Source organism: Haliotis asinina, chromosome 16 (genome assembly GCF_037392515.1).
Source record: "Haliotis asinina isolate JCU_RB_2024 chromosome 16, JCU_Hal_asi_v2, whole genome shotgun sequence".
Taxonomy (NCBI): Eukaryota; Metazoa; Mollusca; class Gastropoda; order Lepetellida; family Haliotidae; genus Haliotis; species Haliotis asinina.
The window spans coordinates 31,544,411-31,565,900 of NC_090295.1; the positions used below are offsets into that span (position 1 = coordinate 31,544,411).

Sequence of the window (21,490 nt, forward strand, 5' to 3'; positions counted from 1 at the left end):
AGTCATAATGTTTATACTGTAATCCGTCCTGCGTCATGCTACCAACAGTTGTCTACCTTATCAGTTCAAAAGACATAATATGAAACAAGTTGTTAAACTTTCCACTTTGTAACCATGGAAAGCAAACAAACACAAAGTTTTAAATATGGATACCTCAGATGCAATAGCGATCTCATTTTCAGTTACCTGAGATTTTCGCGGACATGTTACCAGTACCTATTTCGAGGACAGCATAAGGTCCACTTGAGGTCAGCTTGCCTGCTTACACTGAAACATTTCACATCAGCTGGTTGAGAGAATAACCAGTGCTACAGCAGTTGGCCACAACTAAGTCATCATTAAGGAAGTTCCTATACACTTTGCATGTTAATTGACTCTTGCAAAAATAATTTTCAGAAATTTAGTTTCTGTCGAACTGTTTTGAATACTTATCTACCAGGTGTGAAATGATCTCAGCTGCATACACTTAATCTCCATTCAATTCTCCAATGATAATTAAGAAAACTTCAACTATTTAAACAAAATATATTAGATATACCAATCAGGTTTGATGTGGCTGTCTGTGGGATAGATTAAGTTGTTGTGTTTATGGTGTTTGATCATGTGTCTTTCGATAACTCATCAAAGGAAAGATGAAAGAAAATTGTGTGCATGTAGCTGAGTATGATTTCACAGATGTTTGCAAACTATCAAAATAAAATGACTTCTTCTCAATTTATGTAAATTATTCTTGCAACAATTAATTATCATGTAGGTGTATGAAAATGTCTTTAATGATCATTCACTTGCGGCCAACTACTGCACCTCTGGCGCTTTGTTGGACAAGTGAGAGGGATATGTATGTGTATATAAAGGAACTTCATAAAACCTTTTAGAATTTTCGAGTTTTGCAGTAAAATGTTGAAAATTTTCATCTGTAGTATTTTTAGAGGAATGTGTATGTTAAACTCAGTATGTAATGGAGTATTGTGTCAAAACTTGGGCTCAATATGAGATGTATTAAGATTACTTACTGATGGCTATAACAGTTTCTTATATGGACTAAGTCGTTAAGCCATGAAAATGGTATGAACATGTAAAATATACAAGAATATAAATAAAACTTGGCAAATTTGAGTTGGTAAGAAAAATATGGATATTATATGGGAATATTCGTGTTGGTAAACAAATATAAATTCATAGTATAGAAAATAAAGTTGGTAAACAAAAGTAAATTTATGGTATGGGAAATTTGAGTTGGTAACAAATTTAAATATGGTATGGGACATTTGAATTATAATATGGGAATATAGATATGGTATAGAAAATAACATGGTTTTGGAATTGAAATATGGTATGGAATATGTAGTTTGTCCACAAATATAAACACGATACAGATGTCCACTGTCCAACTGTATGTAGAAAATGGCCTAAGCTGAGGTAAAATGTTTTAGGACTAGCAGCATGTTTGAGGTAATCTATAATGTCATAGAAGTGAACAGGTCCCCTCTTGTCTTCTGTGAAGAGAAGAAAGAGGGTGTTCATGTTCACCGAATTTTCCCTTGATAACATCAACTGTTAAATTGTTGAATATTAGTTTTGTTTTTAAATTATTGTTTGTGGAGAATATTTCTCTGGTCATTTTAAGTTCATAATACATTTTTGTATATATATCTATCTATAGTGCTATCTGTATATATGCTGCATGTATTTGTGATGTTTATGCAGTTAAATAGAACTTCATCATCATTAAACAAATTTGCTCAGATGTGATTGCTATCTTCCCAGTTAATATCCAGTCCATGCCTAGTAATCAAATATACTTCTAATAATAAGTTAAGCACCACCCAATATTTTGCCAATGTGGGCTGTCTGATAGGAAATCATTCAGAAAAAAAACAACTATCATAAATTAGTTTAGTACTTTTCAGTTTAAAGACAAACCATTATTGAAATTCTTAGAAGAATTTTCACTGAATATGGATTGGTCTTCCCAATTATTTTAGTTTAACATTTCCACAGCATCACATCTTATTTTGGAAATAAGCTGTCCCTAGCTTTTTATTGTGGATATAGTTTAAACTATGCTGTTATTCTATAAACATCTAAAGAAAAAATAGGATTGTTCATTTACAAACTTTAAATCATAGTGAATTAAAGTTTTTTACTTGATTAATCTTTTGGTTTGCCTATACATCATATGCTGAACAGAAAGTATAAGGCATCGTGAAACATACTACACACACCTATCTTCTTTGTTCTGTATAGAATGTGTATTTGTTGTAAGAAAACTTAATCTAAATATTTTTCTGCTGGTCATATCACATTGAATTCATAATTATTAATTTGTATTCATAAGTGTTGCTTCAAAATAACATGAATACTCTTCAACTGACATGTCATGTAAATGTAGGTGTGCCAATTTTTTAATGGCACATTTGCTGTGTGATTTTTCAGAATGATAGATGTGTTCATTTTTCTATGATCATTGTTTATATAGAAGCAGCATCATAATTCATCTGTTTCTGATTTCATTAAAATCTGATCCATCAGTGCGATGCAGTGCCTCTCTGATTCATATGACAAACTATTTCTTGAGGTTGTGTCAGGGGAACATTCCTATCAGCTTGTCTTGTTAACTAAAGACTTGGTTCATAATTATTGATGTATAATGACAACAATACATCTTGGAATGAATGATCAAAGCATTGAAAGCATCATATCTAAAAAATGAACTCAAAGAGCAAGGTCCAAATGTAGAGAATAAAGGTAGTACCATGGAAATTGTATATGTGTGGTTGTTTCCAAACAAATAGTATCTGCACCCTGACAGACACCTTTGAAGAAATATTGTGAAATTAGGTGGGAAAGAATTGTTTGGAAAGCTGGCATCTGATTGCCCCATGTATCTTTCATTTATATTAAGAGGTCAGAGGTTGTTCATGGTTCATCTGGTGAGATATTTTATTGATGGGTTGTTAGGTTTTTGAACAGCGGTATTGTATCAGATTAAACATTTCATTTAAAGAGATTGATCCCTTTCCGTCCAAGTTGTGTAGTCAGATTTTGCCGTGTTTTGGAACCAGGTTAGAAGGACCATTTTTTATATTTAATTTTCACACTTATTTGTTTGCTTGGTTTTTTGTTTATACAAAGAATGCCATCATGACTGTTGAAAACCTTTGTTATACTAAGGTTGTTCATGCTGATTGTTAGCTGATTTCATATAAAAACAACATCTATATGTACAAGGTGATTGAAAAGGTAATGTCTGTCATTACTGTGAAATGGATTATTAATATTTGGTCAATGGAATTTGTTGCATACCAGTCAGGTTTTAGTACATATACAACTAGTTAAGAAAACCTGATGTTTTTATGTGACTATAGTTAGTCTATACCAGGTGTCGTTTGAGAATATGGTAGTATTCTGTGTTCAGTGACTGATATGTGATGTATCTTCAGCAAAGGTCACTGGTCACTGGTATACTCTTAAATCATCACTGTGACAGGACTTATTTAGCAGTAAAACAAATACAATCTGCGGGATGTCTCAAATTTGTGTTTGTTGCACAGTGTGCAATTGTCCATGCTTTGTCTTATTGTTGAACTTTGACCTCCAGAGTTAACCATGAATTCTAAAATGCATGGCCATGTGCTCTAATTCATCAAAATGGCCAAGATCTATTAAGTCCGAGTTTGTATCCAATTATCCTGAGATAATTTGTCTACCACCAGTCTTGCTTGAGACTACTCCCATCTGTTTTCAGGGGAATAGAATAGGTCTCAGTAACAGGTTATTTGTCACATTGCTGTCTGATGCATGACAAACTATCCCCAGATATTAGGCCTGCAATAACTGAAAGATGTTCAAAGCAGTTGTAATTTCACTTTGATGCAAGTCAAGTAAACTATTATCCTGTTATGAAAAAGGTAAAATGGTTTATTTTGTTCCTGTTTTTCAGTAAGTTTTTAATTCATTGTGTAATTAATCTTTATCACTGTCAGGAATTGTATAGATATTGTTGGCTTTTAAAAACTTTAAACAACAGTGATGAGTTTTCATTTTTCATCAAGTAATTACATGTAATACAACTATTTAATATGAATTATGATATCATAAATTGCAGATAACAACATTCAGAATTACTATAAATTGCAGTTGTCGTTCTTCTATTGAAGAGCAACAAGTCTGCTGATGCGGTGTCGAAGTGCAGTCAGTTGATGGCAAAAAGTGAAAACAGGCTGAAAAAAATTAAACAGAATCTCAAAGAGTTTTGTGTGTTTTGTTATTTGTAAGATTTTAGTCATATTAATACGTAATGCTCAACTTTCATGGTTCGTGTGTGGAATTGAACCTAGGTCCTAGGTGTGATGAGTGAATGCCTTAACCTCTAGACACACCCACTACCATCGCCCTTCAAGGCCCTCAAGATGAGTGGAGTTGGGTTTACAAAGATAACAGGGACTGGCACAGAGAACACATTTACAAGACGTAGGTGGTGCGCGGCAGTGAGCAAACCCACTTGGTCTGTGAAAGGTAGAGCAGATGTAGGCTAGTGCATGTGCAGTGCAAAACAACGAAACTGATTCTGCACATAGCTGCAAATGCCTTACTCTCACCTGGTCAGTGTAGCAAGTTGGTAATACAGTCTAAACTTGATCACGGACAACCTGGGGTCCCTTCGCTCACAAACGCATGTGCCAATGGGCATCACTCATACATGTTTATACGGGTCAGTTGTCAGGTGAGTGCTCAAGTTATCCTTGTTTGCCAGTAATGTCACATGTAATGTTGTATTTATTGTAACATGAGTGTAGGGTCAATGTGTGTCTACTTGTAGTAGTTCAGGCTCGGGGTGGTGGGGTAACAGATTGGTTAGAATGTTTGCTTGTCACACAGTACGGTGTTCACACAGTACGGTGTGTGATGTCCATTTCTTATTCCCCCTGCTGTGATATTGCTGGAATATTCCTAAAAGCAGTGTAAAACTAAACGTACACACTAGTTCAGGCTCATTCATTTTGAGTCCTTAGTTCACCCTCATAATGCCAAGCGTTAGGCAAGATAAGTGCCATATTCTTCCTGTTGACATTAACTAGCCAGTAATCGACCTACTAGTCTTCCACACTTCATTGTTCCAAACTCAGTTATCTGTGTTATATAACTTTTATCATACATACCCTGAATCTTCTACTAGCTTACCGGTAGTTCTCTCGACTACAAGAGTACTTATTTAGCACAGAAGATCTCTTGCACACCGTTTGTCAGTTATTATTTTCTCATGGAGACATCAAAGTACAAGTGTTCCTTTATTCCTTGCCAGGTTACTTTACAAGGTGTCTGTTGCACTGTGGGTGAAATTCTGGAAATAAGTAAAGGCACACCTGTACTTTAATTTGTTCCCTTATTTGTTTCCATGAGTATAAGTGTCATGTCAGCAGAAGATCTGGCGAGATCTACGAGCTGTGGATTATCTGAGGATAAATGTTTTGTAACTTCCCAACCTTCTCAAGGAACTTGACATTATTCACAATTTGACAAACGTTTGGTAATTCCCTGAGGTAAGGTATTATTGATAATTTACCCATATTGGTTTACTCTGAGAAAGTATGGGTTCCATGGTAAGTGTAGACAGGAGGTCAAGCTGACCTGTTGGAATGAATTAGCCAATCTGCTTGACGAAAACAGTTTGAATTACTGAATATTATTTCACTTATATCCACTGCTTCAGGGGTTAATATTGGAAATACAATAGATTGATTATCTGAGAGGATATACAGTTTTAGTATATACCATATGTCAGTCACTCAGTATATGGTCTCTGGTAGCTGGGAACAGTACTCATATTATATCATGGCATGTCAGTTGGAAAGCTTCAAATGATACAGTTCTCAGACTTTGCCACTTTTTGGCAAAAGATTGTGCAAACATTGATGAATGACCTGGTCAGATTGGATTAACACCCACAGTGTCACTTTGTAGTGACAGAGGTTGCTACCTTCAGTCTTGCTTAGAGTACACCCCATGAGCATACATCCATTTCAAATAATAAACATGAAGCAATATTTGAAAAGAAATCAAGGATTTAATTTCTTCACTCTTTATCAGGGCATTTGTTTCAAATACATTATACAATTGTTATTTAAATTTAAATAAAATTTGTAAACTATATTTTAGTTATGTCATGACTGGTCACAAAGACTGGTAAGTTTAACTGAAGTGTAATCATGTGACTTTGTAGAGACATAGGTCACTACCTTCAGTCTTGCTCAGTGTAGGAGGAGTTATCTAACTTAATTTATATGACTGGTGAGTAGGGAGTAGGTTGAGTACAGATTAAGGCAATTGTTTCAAATGTAATATAGAATTGTTATCTGAAATTCACATAAATGTTTGCAAAATTTATTTTAGTTATGTCATGACTGGTCACAAATAATGTAAGGTGAACTAAATGGTGTGCCCAAGAACCTCTGCACAGCAAGTTGATGTGCCTCAATCAGACCATAAAGCCTTAAGTACTATCAACCAAGAATTAACATAAGTTCTGAGAAAGAATTTTTTTGGATTTCATGTAGGTCAAGCCTAAAAGTAATATAAACAGAAATTTATTTTGACATTTTATTTTCATAGATTTATAGATCAACATATACAAAAATCCATATTTACAAAACTCATTAAAATCACATGTTGCGTGATGTTGTGAGAACAGGTATATAACAATTTCTTCACAAGTCTAGGACACCATTCACACTGCTTCCTCAAGCTTAAAACAGTAACTTCAAAACTGACTAGAACATATTACCTACAATAAAAACGTCCAGCGTCCTACATAATTTTTAACAAATCATTGTTCAATACTTCTAAAACAGCTTCAGATAAATCAAAATGTCAGTTAACACTGGTTGGAACAAATACTTAACATTTGATTCTGTAACATTTGACAGATAAACACTTTTATACAACCCAAAGAAGTTAAGGACCACCAATTACCAGCATTACTGGCAAACAAGTGTGCTGCGCACGATGATGAACTCGATGCCGTGCTGAGACACACAATGCACTTCTCCCATTGCACTACACTCATATATGGTAACACGGGTCAAGTGTCATCAGGTCAGTGCTAAACTTATCCTTGTTTGCCAGTAATAGCTTATATATATATATATATATCATGGTATGAAAGTTTATCTATAGCAATATGAAAGAATCAGGTTCATGTCATGAAAGGCTGACAATAGCAATATGAACAAGTTGGGTGGTCCTGAGTATATTTTCAGCAAAAGAGGGCTAAAATAGCTGAAAACATTCTGTTTTGAAGGAACCTTTCTTTAGAATCTCATTTATCTTATGCAGTGATCATGTTGCCTACTTAAAACTTAAACATGTTGAACCCCAAAGAAGGGGTGTTTAAAATAAAAAAGTGAATGTTCTCAATATTGAAATATTAAAACTTATGTATGATTTTTATGAGGATAAAAAAAAAAAATTACAGGAAAACCTGTGCATTGGATAAAACTGTATGACTGTGTAGGTGTCCTTATCTCATGGGTCCAGAATACCAATTCCAGAGAAGGTGTATAACTGATATCATCTTAAAGTTCTTATTTAAAAATGACAATATATCTCATAAACACACATTCATTTCATCGTGTCACATAAAAGTAACAAATCTGTTTCAGGAACAACAATTCTCACTGCAGAAACAGTTTTGATGTAATTAACAAACATGATAATAAACAACCGAAGTATCCTTATGAGGACAGCACTATATCCTATTCTTGTCATACCTTGAAGAAAATACTGTCAGGTATTTCTTCTTCATCACCATCTAAATTGCACTTGACATCAAAATAACTCAACGCAACATTAAATGGTACAGATTCTTTGCTTACACATGCGCTTTTCAAACTCCCAATTACGAAATGCCAGATCACAGTGTAAAATAAACAAATAAATAGATCTGCATCCATCCTTACAAATATGTACACATTATAAAGACAATCTACGAAGATGTGCAAAGCTAACATGCCCAGTTTCATCATTCCAAAATGGTGAGTGAATACAGTTTTATGACACTTTCAGCTACATTTCACCACTATTGTGGTGGAGGACAGCAGAAATAGGCTTCATACTTTGTACCCACGTGGGAAATCGAACCTGGGTTTTTTATGTGATGAGCAATCGCTTTAACCACTATACTGCCCAATTGTTCCACTCATTGCACTGACATTAAAGCATGACCAGAACCATTTTATTTGCTGTGCTTTTGTTTGAGTTGTGCATAGATTCTAAACGAAAGGTACAATTCCAGTTCACATCAGTCAGAGTGAGAGACTGAGTGAAGAGTACGGTTTTAAGCTGCTTTTAGCAATTTTCCAACATCACTTTGTGGAATGGCAGATATGGGCTTCACACATTGTAGCCAAGTGGGATGAGATATGCACTGTGCCTGACACGATATTAGATAGAAAATTCTTTTTGATAATACCTAAATTATTCAAATTTAAAAAACTAGTAACAAGCTGAATCCCCCAAAATAGATCAAATCTTGTAATTTTTTTTATATTTATATAAGCAATACAATAACCTGATAACAAACAGTGATACTAATGCAACACTGAAAGAACATTTGCTTGGATGTAGAATGAGAACTGTGTAGTGACTATTGCCTAATCATATTTTAAAGACTCAATGAGTGTGTTGTTTGGTGCAATTTTTTTTTACACATAATTTTACCCCATTTGTCAATTTGTGTTAGCAATCAGGGCAGTTAAAAAGTTTAGTATGGTATTCCCTGACTGAGAGAATCCTTACTCCTCACCTAAGTTAAATATGGTATTCAAAAAGAAATATTTCTTTAAACGCTGTTAAAAAAGCACTAATAAATCAATTTATCTATCTCAAAGTTTACAAGTAATTAATTGGAAAACATGTTATTACCACTTTTTGTTTATACAGATATTCACACAGAATAAATAGCCACTCCATGGAAACAGTTTAAAGAACTTTCACACACAAATAAAAACAATCACTTGTACAATTTTAGAGTTGACATTTTGAATTAAATATTAATATTTCTGAACACTACAATTTTGAAAATATTAAATATTTCTTAACAATGGAAAGTAGCTGGAACTGGCAAACTCTTGTCATAAAAAGTCTAATTTCTGAACGTTGCATATATTTCACAATTAGGTGATCAACCAGTAATTGACAGCACGAGCAATGATCTACGCAGTTGGGATATGATGACATGTACCTCAGTGAGCCTGATTACTTATGCAGTATCTATTCTCTTCTGATAATTACAGGAGCTGTTTGTCATAATTAATACCTTGATTGTCTTAGCAGTAAGTCTATTCATACAGTACTTACTCAGTAAATTAAAAGCACAATTGTTAATACTTTTTTGAGATGCCAACATAATCATTCTTGTATACATTAGTCCAGCAGTTATATATCTGGGAAATTTTATCCCCAAAATAAGATGGATACTTTTTGAAACTATAATCCATGCTTTGTAGGAATACTTGATAAGATTACATGTACAAATTTTCATGAGAAAAACATGGTTCAGTGTTCCAAAAACATTGTCAGCTTGTTTCAGGGACACTGCTGCCAAAATGTGTCAAATGTATTGGTATCTTACAATGACATAACGTAACCCTCATACTGAGTGAAGTTTATGTTGTCCTCTGAAGAACTGTTTGGTTGTAAACAAAGATTTGGTTGTAATCTTTTCAGCAACTAATGCTGGGTGTTTTGATGCCTTTCATCAGTGCTGTTCAAATTCAAGCAGTATTTGTGAGTATGCCATAATAATAGGTAAGATAATCCATTTGGACATTTATCCTCATTTACAAATCATCAACCCAATATCTGAATTACAAATGTTAAGAGCTGTGTACTGTTTTCAGTGAGGAGAATATATAAAACATTTCTTTTCTTTTGTTCATTAAAAAAAAAAAAAACAGTTAAAATGTTACTTTCTTTTCAACACCGAATCCCCCAAATCTATAAACAATGACAGAAATAATAATACTTCTGATCAACATCATGAAAACAAGTAGAAATACAGTGTATTATACAGCTTCTTTTAAAAAATCTTATTACACTTGACAACCAATAGAAACTGTTCTTTGATGCAGTCTCCCACACGACTGTTCTTAGTGGTATCAAAGTGCACTGACGTCACAAAACTGTAAATGTCAATTTGATTTTTTTTTCTATTTTACTCCTAATGAGAAAAAAAAATAATCCCATTAGTACTGAATATAAAGAAGTTGTGCATTGCTATCAAATACCTATTTATATTTTTCATTTTGAAACTGCTGGTGGTCTAAACAGAGACCATATAATAGATCTATTATATGGTCTCTGGTCTAAATAACCATACTTCTGTATATGCTGTAGTTTGAGGTACATGAGCAGCTTGTATAGTGATGCTATTAAAGCTAGTCTAAAACCCATACAGTGTGACTATGGTTCAACAAATGGCCTCTGTCATCAGTCCCTTCACATATAACTTAGTGCTCTACTGTTTCACGTCTACTATGACCAATCAAGTCCTATCACAACATCATCAACAACATGTACTGGTCTTCAGTCACTATCGAAAAGCTTGTGGACGATATCTTTTCATCCTCCGAAAATCTCAAATAGAACTGTGACGGTCACCATGACAACACCACCTGGACATCTCATCACAGCATCCACCTGACATCTCATAACCAACAATGGACTAGAGTTAAAAGCACTTTTCATACCGCATTGATGGTTGACAGGGAACCTAGGGGTATTTCCCTTGGGCAGTTGAAGATTTCACACCTTAGGACTGTTCCATTTCAAAACACATCATGAATCAGATCCAAATCCACACCAGAATGGATTAATCCATCAACCACATGATGATATTGACATGTATCACATGGTCTACTACAACCCCTACTGTGTAGTGGAACAGCCCAAACAAGCACTGAGCATCATGGGAAGCATCTGAAGGAATACTGGTGTTGATTTCACACTGTGGTGGAATCAGGCTCCACTATTGAGTCCAGAGAGTGATTGTGCTGGATTGGGATAGGATCCGAGATTTTAATCCCTCGTCGGGATTTAGGTGTAACGTCTGAGTCAAATGTCATGCGTAAATCATCCTTTATTTTCCTCCCAAAAGCTCGTCCCAATGAACCCTGAAAAGAGAAACATAAAAGTATTCATTATTTGCTATTTGGAATTGTCATAATATTCATACAACTGGCTATAAACCTTTGTATATACAAGTATTATTTCGTACTGTAATGTATATAAATTATACTTTATATGTATTCATTCACATTATCCAAAATTGAAAATATACAATGGATTAGAAATGTAAAATTTGTTCAGAGTTTGTGAGGCAGATGAATTTTATGCCACTTTTATCAAGACTACAGTCATACTATAAACGGGCACCGAGACCAGGTATAGAACAATGAAATACAATCAACTTCTGTTATAACAATTTATGATAATTCATGTTAACAAAAAATTGTTTTCGCTAAACTATAACATATTTTTGTACCCTAGTGGCAGATAATGCTTCTCCTTACCCTAAAACTGAGTCTGCTTTTAGGTCCACCATCATCCAGTGATGCACTCCGGTAGGACCGGATGAAGGACCGCCCAACAGACCCTGTCCCATTGATGCGCATCTTGGTGTTGTTGTTGGGCGTGTCGAGGGCAGCTCTGTTGACAGCAAATACAGAATTATACATCCATGTTGTCATCATCTATTTATCAAGGTTGATAGTACCTTATGGAACTGGTGTATTTTGTTCTTCAGCCTTATTATGCTGAGGCTTTGTGCATGTGTGCGCACATGTTTTCATGTGCATGCATGTGTGTGCATTCATTTGCATGCATGCCTGTGTGCATGTAACTTTTCAGTAAGTGGGTCATCTATCCCAACCAGTTAACTTGCATCTTGATACAGACACAGATGACAAGATGATGTGGAAATGCATTACAATCAACAGTAATTAGCACCTTGGCTGCATCAGATTCAGCAGAGGGAGAAAACCACTGAGGGCAAAAGCACGCTGAAACTTCATTCTGAGCTACCTTTCCAGACAAGCAGGAATACTTTTGACAGCGTGTTTTGTTCACGCTGATATAAAATATAAGCTCATTCTATTTTTAAGAGAATTTTCTCTAAGTCATGAGAAACCATTTTCATTATTCTCATAATCATATTGTACCCTCTGTTTCCATTGGCATTTTTTATCAGCTGGGAATTGTGACAGGCTATCATTTCAATACCAGTCAAGTGATCACTCTCGCCATTGTGTGCAAGACCTTGCACCCTAACAACCAACCAGAAATGTAGAGGGTATTGCAATGCATCAATGACACTATGGTTATCTTGGGATGCCATTGTGAAAATGCAATATTTTTCGAGGAGAAAAAAAAATTGACAGAGATAATTTGAAAATTGATTTCAAAATTTGTTCCAGTCTAAGTAAGGTACATATGAGATAACAGAAAACACTGTTACGACAACTGAAAAGGACACAACTACATGACAAACAAGAAGACTATCTAAAATGAAACTCAAAATATTCTGGACCAAACTGGATGAACCCAACATTGCCAAAATGAAGACATGCAGGTAATACACAACAGTTCTAAGCATGCTACCTAGCTTTCTGACTAGGAGCAGTGGGGTAGTCTTGTGGTTAAAGCGTTAGCTTATCACGCTGAGGATATGGGTTTGATTCTCCACATGGGTATGTGTGAAGTCCATTTCAGGTGTGATATTGTGGAAATATTGTTGAAATCAGTGTAAAACTTAACTCACTCACTCCTACATCACTCTATGACTCCAGGAAATATCACTAATAGTGGACTGAGCTTTCAAGAACTATAGAGTGATACAAACACCTTCTAGGGAGTTTGCACCCAAAAGTTATGGGCAACATGGATGGTACATGGTTAAACTAGAGCCACTTAGAACAAGAAGTATGGCTTTACCTGACACATTTCTTGTTAATTTTCAAGATAGATTCATCAACAAATGTTAAATTGACTATGTAAATGAAGTTAACTCATTGCGCTCATTGTATACTCATTGTATTATCACTGCATACTATTCACAACAGGCAAATCCAAAATTGAAATCAGAGACATGCTAAAGGACATTGATATAAATGTGCTTTTATCTCTTCTAACCAACTTTCTTCCTATTGTTTGCCAGAACTGGTATATATACAATTTGTGATTTCCCTACATACATTTGTGATTGCCATACATAAAATCAGAAGGATTAATGATCCCTTATTCTGACTTTATGACAATACATTTTATCTTACCTCACACATGAATGTTGCTTTCTGATTGGCTAAGCGCCACATTTTTTTTTCTATGTACCACGCTTACAGAATATGTATTTTTTTCAATGTACACCGCTGGGAATGCCGAACTCATTCGGTTCTTCATGGTAGTACTTCTTTATCTCAAATAACATTGAATCACGTATGATGCAATTACCGATGTTTTGCGATTGAAAGTGAATGGAAGGGAGATAACTCTGAATTTGTTTTCCTTGTGTCATCTGCACAATGCGACGAAACAATTCCATACTACGAGGCTGTACCAGTGCCTCAAACAGTTCAAAATGAAAATTCAGGTGTTTGGTAAGATAAATACTTTGTTCACTGGTCCCTTGGGGTCCATGGGTTCATGTACCCGGGGTTTGTTTATGTTCCCTGAGCTCCGAACATAAACACACCTCGAGGGTACATGAGCCCATGGACCCCTTGTGACCAGTGAACATTTTATAATATACCATGCTAATTACATCACTCAGTTATCAGGAATACAATATTCACTGCCATGCACAATTCTGGTGATTGCCAGATACAGGATATGCACTTCCCTATCACACACCATAGTATTTACAACAGTGCAACTCACAATACAATTGGTTAACTCACACAAAATACATCTTCATACTTATCACACACTTGTAACTATCAAAGTAAGAACTCTTTATGTAGGTTATGTACTCTTGGTGAGTATACCCAAGTGATATGAAACATATTCCCTGATCAACCACATACAACAGGAAATGCAGATTTATAGCAGAACATGCACTGAAGGATGATATAAGGATGAACAAAAGGATGAACAAGGCCCATGCAGTACATAACTAGGGATGGACAAGCAGAATTGGTACCTCAACAATTTCAGCCCAGCTAAGTAAGACCTGTCATTCAATTAGTGGGGAGAGAAGAAACAACATGTTAATCTCAAGTGAACTAATCTAGCATGTCAAAAACGGATCATCCTCAACTCATAGAGTACTTTAACATCCATGTCATATACCGTGGATCACATACCATTATTCCCAGGTGCTTTTCAATATGGAACCAAACATAAATACAACCAGTAGCTAGTTATTGCACATATTGTCTTTTATCATCAGCATTACAGCAAAATTAAATGTCCTTTTTTCTAATTCATATCTCAATTTTTAAATTAATCTTCCTATCCAACCTGGAAAAGCTACTTACTTACCTTCTACATTCAATGCCAAAGAGAATAAGAGAGCATACAGATTGGCAAACATGTTGGGTTAAATGTATCTTATACTAAATGTCAGTATCACCATGATATGACATCTTTAAGGTAAGGAAAAGTCAAAAGGCCCAAACAATTTCAATGAGACCAACAATCTCCGTTCTGGCTTTGACAAATAAAAGCTCATTAACAGATGTTCAAGTCATCAATTACAGTGGAAGCTTTCAAAATCGGCATGTGTCCAATCCGGCAAGTTGTCAACACCAACTTGAAGTCCTATCTGTGGCTTGTCATCAGTGCTACAATCCAGCACATTGTCTCAACTGGATTATTTCTTCAGTTTTGATGACTGCCAGTTTAGACAGCTTCCACTGTATAAGATCCTGGTTTGTTCAACGGACATACCTATGTATGCGTTATATAATATTATGTCATCCAAACGAAAGCAATCTGACCATGGATGTAAAATACCCTGAAAATACTACCAGTGACTCATTCCACAAAGCAATCTTAGCACTAAGACCTTTGTAACTCTGTTACACAGCCTTCAGATAATCAAAGCACTAACATGGCTGTGGGATCTGGGTCCTGGTCAACATGACAGTACTGTGATCATGTCACAAGCAGTTTATCATGTGGACAAGCAGTTAATACATCTAATTGTTTGATCAGCATTCTAGAAGTTGGAAGTCAATAATGAAACACACAACTTAATGCAACTTCTTGTTTATTGCATAGAATGTTTTGATGTATATTCTTCCACCATCAGGCCTTCTTAACTAATTGATGGAATTACAGAAAATTTGAAGGAATTGCATCTCAAATGTAAAAAAGAGCAGCCCACTTGCGAAATAATTGCAGTGATATCGGTAGTTTAGCAGTAGTAACATAAACACAACACTCATATCAGAAGCAATGTCGGTAATACTTGAAACACGCTCAGCCATCTTCAGAGATTTCTCGGCTCCGTTCCATGATTTGTCAGTCGCGTCCTGAAACTCACATATCAAAACATGGTGTCACTGGAGGGAGCACCTGTCTTGGTGAGTTTTGTTTTCAGTTCCTACTATTTCGTTTTCATAATTATTCACAACAACACCTTATACCTAAACGTATTCAACATGTCAAAGGTGGATAATTATGAAAACGAAATAGTACAAACTAAAAATAAAACTCACTGAGACAGGTGCTCCTTCCAGTGACTTATGTTTAGATGTGTGAGCTTCAGGCTACAACCAACAAATCACGGAACGGAGCCGAGAAATCTCCAAAGATGGCCGAGCGTGTTTCGAGTATTACCGATATTGCTTCTGATATGGGCATTGTGTTTATGTTATTACCGTTATTACTACCTATATCACTGCAATTGTTTCACATTTCGACTGCTCTTGTTTACATCTGAGATGCAATTCCTTCAAATTTGCTGTAATTCCTTCAATTACTTAGGGGGGACCTGACCATTGTCAGGCTAAGCTTAAATGTAAGAATCTACACACAAATGTCCCTATGTAATAAGCAAGAAGTTGTATCCATAAAGTTGTTAATACATATGTTAAAATAGTAATACTGATAAGGCAAGAAACAGTTTAGGTTTAAAACACGTGCTGAAAAACAGATAATAATAATAAAAAGGAAAACAGTTAATGAATTAAAAAGACTTGAGTTTACAAATGAACAAAATATTTTTAAGGTCAACATTAATTATCTGAGATAGGAAGAAACAGCCACCCTCGGTTACTGAGAGAAATTTGAGTGAAAAGAAATTCTACATTTTTCAAACAATCTGTGAAATAGCAGCTGAAATATTATCTGAGCACAAGGCACCTTGCTGTGCTTTTCTGTGAGCAGAAATGCATCCTAACAAATTCATACTTCAGTAACATATCACTGAAGTTGAAAATCTATGGTAAATGAACCCAGGTGCATAGTCTACCTGTGAAACAGTTCTATTCTGAATTGATACATGATGATTCATGACAATACACTCTGTACAATAATTACTATTCTATGACATTCCCCATCCCATATTCTGTCCATCAAATACTGCAATCTGAATTGTAATCAGCATTTAAGTACACTGCTAAAAATATCAAACATGTGTCAGTAGCAACCATTCACATGAATATGTGTAACATGATACATATCATGATCTATGTACTGTGATATGCTTAGGATCATGATGTTGTATTGTTTTGCTTTCATCATAGTCTTCAATTTTGTTGTCTTAAAAATTGTGGAACTGAATATAACTTTCAAGCAAATTTATATGTTCAGATTCCATCTGGATACATTTATACAGAAAGTCACAGAGAGGCACCAGGATCTCAGGGTAATATTCAAACGCTAATTTCATATCTGCAGAACAGTAAACAAAACTGTTGACAGAACCCTCTGCTTTAGAGATCTACGTGTCCTGAGTGCACTACATACCTAGCAGGCTTGATGACTGCTTCCAACTCAGTGGCGATGTGTCTACGCAGGTATGACTTGGACAAGGGGATACCAAGAGCTGTTGCGAGGGTGTCTGCAGTAAACGACGGCTCCAGCACCATTAGAGCTCCATGAACGCCACTCTCCCTCAGGTTCTGCACATACTCCTGGAAACATCATTGAAACCCTGACATGTTATGTGTGTTGTGTTATGCCACATGTTTCTAAACATATCATGCAGGTCTGTAGTGAGAGAGTAAGTGAGTATGATTTTAGGGTGTTTTAGCGATATTCAAGCAATATCACAGTGGGGAACACCAGAAATGGGCCTCACCCATTTACCCATGTGGGGAATCCAACCGGGGTCATTGGATACCCCACCGCCCCAGACGGTCTGTGAATAGCAAAGTCAGGTGGTAAAAATTATTGGGTTTGGGGGTATTTTTTGCCTCTTCCATGACAGTTAACAATTTTCTAGCTGTATCCTGGTTGTTGACAATATTGTTGAGTCTGAACGAGACAAACCTCTGGTTGATAACACATATATGAACAACTGGTTGATATCACATAAATGATCAATGCTGCTCTCCACTGAGCAATGATGATGACAAAACTGAGTATGACCTCAGCTGGGTGCAATTACACACATACAATGAGCCTAACCATTCTTCGCCAAATATCTGGAATACAGCTGAGCGCGGCATTAACCAACCTGTATATCCTTCTCTTACAGCATGCAAAAGAATGCCGTGCATGCTCATACAACCCCTGCATGGGGAATACTGAAACTATTTCAGGTTTTCTGGGAGAAGTACGTTCAAGAGTTGTCACTATAGTCTTAAGCTCATCCTAGGAATTCATGGTGGCCACAGAAAGGTTATACGTACCCCAAGTTCTATGGATCTTATCCACTTCATGACCCTGTCATTGGACCACACAAGTGGATCTGTGTTATTGTCCTCACACTGGGTTCGCCTCTCTGTTAACAACTGAAACACAACATCAAGTATGAAATAAGACCCGTCCAACCACTTGAGAAGGGCTAGATTTCCGAAGGACGATCTAAATTTACAGCTAGTCAGTCCTATGGTCTATAACATACATCTGAACAATATTGTCTGGTATGATTACATCCATTTTGATGTATGGCTGGGTTTCGGGCTTATTTCATACACTGTTTACTACCACTCAGATTTGAACACTATTTCATTTAAACCACAGCATGCCACAAGTGCGATGCATACAATTAGAAAAGTCACAATCACAGATGTTATTCTGAAAAATGAGAGATCATGACCAGTGGATCCTGGCACAGATAAGGGACACAACTGTTGATTGAGAATTGAGGGGTCTTGTATAAATTTCTCTCTTGTAAAGAAATACATATTGTCAGGGCAACAGGTTCTTTGGCTGCAGGTGCATCATGAATATGCAACAAATAGAAAACAAAAAACGAATTGAAGAAAATAAATATAAATCATAAACAGGGTCACAAAAATTATAAAAGATCAAACTTTGATGATAAAACATGCATGCTGAAGTGGTATACACTTGTTGAGACAAACCTCTTTATCAAAATTGAGCAGCCGTAGTAATTCCACGGCATGTAGAATACTGGCTTGGTGAAACTTGCGATGGACATTAAAATGTTTTTCGAGGTCTTTCTTGGACAGCTGGTTGAGAAGTCTGCCGTCAGCTAGCTGGGATTCAAACATGGCCGCATGCTGGGGAAGCCCCAGGTCGGGTATCCATCGGTGAGACACCCAAGTGTGGTCAATGTTTGCTGCCTTCGAATATTTTCTGTTGAGATAAAAAAATTCAGCATTTGTTGACAAAATGGATGTGAAGTAACACATACATTCAATGAATTTTGTAAATACTTTACATGTTATCTGATGTGACATATGAAGAACAGTCTCTGAACATTTGTCAGACTCTTACTTTTCTACTGACATTTTTTTCTTGTCGATCTTACTAAGTGAGTTTATTCAAATCCCCCTTTTAGCAGGGGTTACCACAACTGGGCTTGATCCATTGTACCTATATGTGGATTGAAACTCTGGCCTTCAGCATGACAAGTGAGCACTTTAACCTCTAGGCTACCCCACTGCTTCTGATGTTACTGTCTACAGAGGAAGCTTCATACATAGACTGGTGACAGTTTGTTTGTTGTCTAGTGCTAAACCAGCTATAATGGTGGCCAAGTAACATTCAAGTGACAGTGACTGTACTGTAATAATCCACAGTGTCAGAGTACAATATGACACAATCAACTAAGTCACACTTTGTATATTGTTTAATGCCTCTCTCAGAGATGCTCCAGCTCTATAGCAGCACTCTTGACCAGACAATCCTATGATCAACAGCATGAGCATTGACCTACTCAACTGGGATACAATAATATGTGTTGACCAGGTCAGCCAATTCCGTTAGCCACCTCTTACATGGAAAATAATTCAAAGGTCTGACTGATTATCAATTTCAATTCCATAGCGAGTGGTGTTTTATGTGCAATAGGATCAACAAACAGTTTGCAGTGACTTACATCTCTCCTGGGTCCCGCTGTTCCTCGATAGCTAGTCGCAGCTTCCGTCGGTGTATACTGTTGGTGATGCCGAGAGCAGCTCCCAGGTCCGAGTCGCTCAGCCCTAGAAGCACCTGCAGCACAGAGCTAGGATTGTCAGAATCCATTTATTTGTGCTTTTTTTGTTTTTTTTTCACTGCTGCACTACACAGTATTCCTTCCTTATCATTGATTTATTGTTGTATAAACTTAGATTTCTGCTGTTTAAGCTAAATAATCCAATGATTGATTCCGCGATCACTGATCTATGATATGGAGACAGAATGACTTTACATATCCCCTTATCGAGTAAGCTCTAACACCATTAAGCTGTGTAAAAAATGATCTTACACAGACTCATACTTTGGAACAGTGGCAAAAATTGTTGACTGAAGAATTCCTTTCATTCAGTCCGCACCTGCTCATGATGGTGAATCTACACGGAAATATTGCTACAATCATAACAATAATAGCTGTTCATCCACAATATCTTTAATCAATTACACAAGTTTCAAAAGGCCACTCAAAGATCTTTCTTAACAGTGGCTTTAAGTTATGATTCAGTTGGTGATTGGGTCATTGAACCCTACCATCCAAATAATTTAGTCTCCTCTTAAAACCAGTAGAAATGTGACAGTATCCCAAGAGACCTACATTAGTGTTAGGAATCAGAAACTAAATCCACTATCAATTATTAGAAGACTTGTGGTGAACAAATATTGATTATAATCGAAATATATACATTTTTAACTTAATCACCAATTTCAAGGGTTTTTCCCCAGTTTTTTCTGATTAATGATTCTCAATTAAGTGGTTAAAATTTTACAATGCGCATACCTTTAAGCTGCTGAGTGCATGTTTGTTTGTGAATATTCATCAAATTGTATGGTTTGTTTACTTCATCCATGTGTGTACTACTAAAACAAAATTCATATTAATCAAAAACATCTTTTTTTTACAACCGATAATTATTTTTCATCCTTTTTTCGATAATTTTTTATCATCAGAATACCACTAACCTACATAAACAATGAAGTTCACCTACCTTCCCACTTTTGATATTCTCTGCACACATTTTCCCATACATAGGCATAGACAGAGAGATCTCCAGCCAGGCCAGCACTTGATTGGCCTTCCAGTTGGTCATGTGGACTCCCTTGAGTCCGTTCACCAAAGCCAGCTTCTCCTGGTAGTTGTCAGGGCTCAACAGGGCAAGTTTTGGGTGACCTGGGTCTGTATGCCAAAATAATTGACAGTTGATAAAGAACTGCTCTCATCTTGCATGTACCATCCAAAATTATAAGTACAATTAGTGTGAAGCATTGCTGAGAAATATACACCTGGAAATTAATCAAGCAACACCCCAATTTTTTCTATTGGAGCAACTTTGAAGTGTTCTGACAATCAAAATATGCCGGGTTGATATAGTTTGACACTTTTTTATTCAACAGACGATCTCTGACAAACAACTTAAAGGGAAAAAGTATCAAGTCTTTGCTTTATTGCAACGAAATCCAAATTCTTAAAACTGTCTTAAATTCATGAAAAAATGGACACAATTTACTATTCATCCACAGACGTTGTTGTCAGGTGTATTAACACAAATGTCACATGGAAAGAAAGAACAGTCATCTGAGAGTCTGCACACCGACTTTCATCAATATCTAGTGTGTCCTCCCTGCGCACGCACCACCGATTCCAGACGCCTCCTCATTCCTTGGATGAGTCTCCGGATCTGATTCTGGGGGATCCTGTTCCACTCCTCATGCAGGGCAGCCGTCAATTCGTTGAGATTATGGACTGGTGGGTCTCTCTGCCTCACACGACGGCCAATAAAGTCCCACAAATGTTCAATGGGGTTGAGGTCAGGGCTCATGGCAGGCCATGGAATTCTGTCAATTGCATTTTGCCGCAAAAAATCATTTACAGCATGCGCCCTGTGAGGTCTAGCATTGTCGT

General features: G+C 36.2%; 1 protein-coding gene across 8 annotated transcripts in view; it reads right to left on the reverse strand.

Annotated features, from left to right (window-relative positions):
- Window positions 1–8,536: 8,536 nt before the first annotated feature.
- LOC137267519 (kazrin-like) overlaps window positions 8,537–21,490 on the reverse strand; it is a 145,390-nt gene continuing 132,436 nt past the window's right edge. For 5 of the 8 annotated variants that reach the window (XM_067801991.1, XM_067801995.1, XM_067801993.1 and 2 more), the window contains exons 8-15: window positions 20,577–20,764; window positions 19,514–19,626; window positions 18,534–18,768; window positions 17,856–17,957; window positions 16,969–17,135; window positions 14,195–14,224; window positions 11,571–11,706; window positions 9,920–11,171 (exon numbers count right to left, since the gene is read on the reverse strand). In XM_067801991.1, coding sequence (XP_067658092.1) covers window positions 11,001–11,171; window positions 11,571–11,706; window positions 14,195–14,224; window positions 16,969–17,135; window positions 17,856–17,957; window positions 18,534–18,768; window positions 19,514–19,626; window positions 20,577–20,764 — 1,142 coding nt within the window. In that variant the 3' untranslated portion in view covers window positions 9,920–11,000. Of the gene's footprint in view, window positions 11,172–11,570; window positions 11,707–14,194; window positions 14,225–16,968; window positions 17,136–17,855; window positions 17,958–18,533; window positions 18,769–19,513; window positions 19,627–20,576; window positions 20,765–21,490 lie in introns of all 8 variants that reach the window. The other 3 variants (XM_067801992.1, XM_067801997.1, XM_067801994.1) reach the window with 1 other exon arrangement.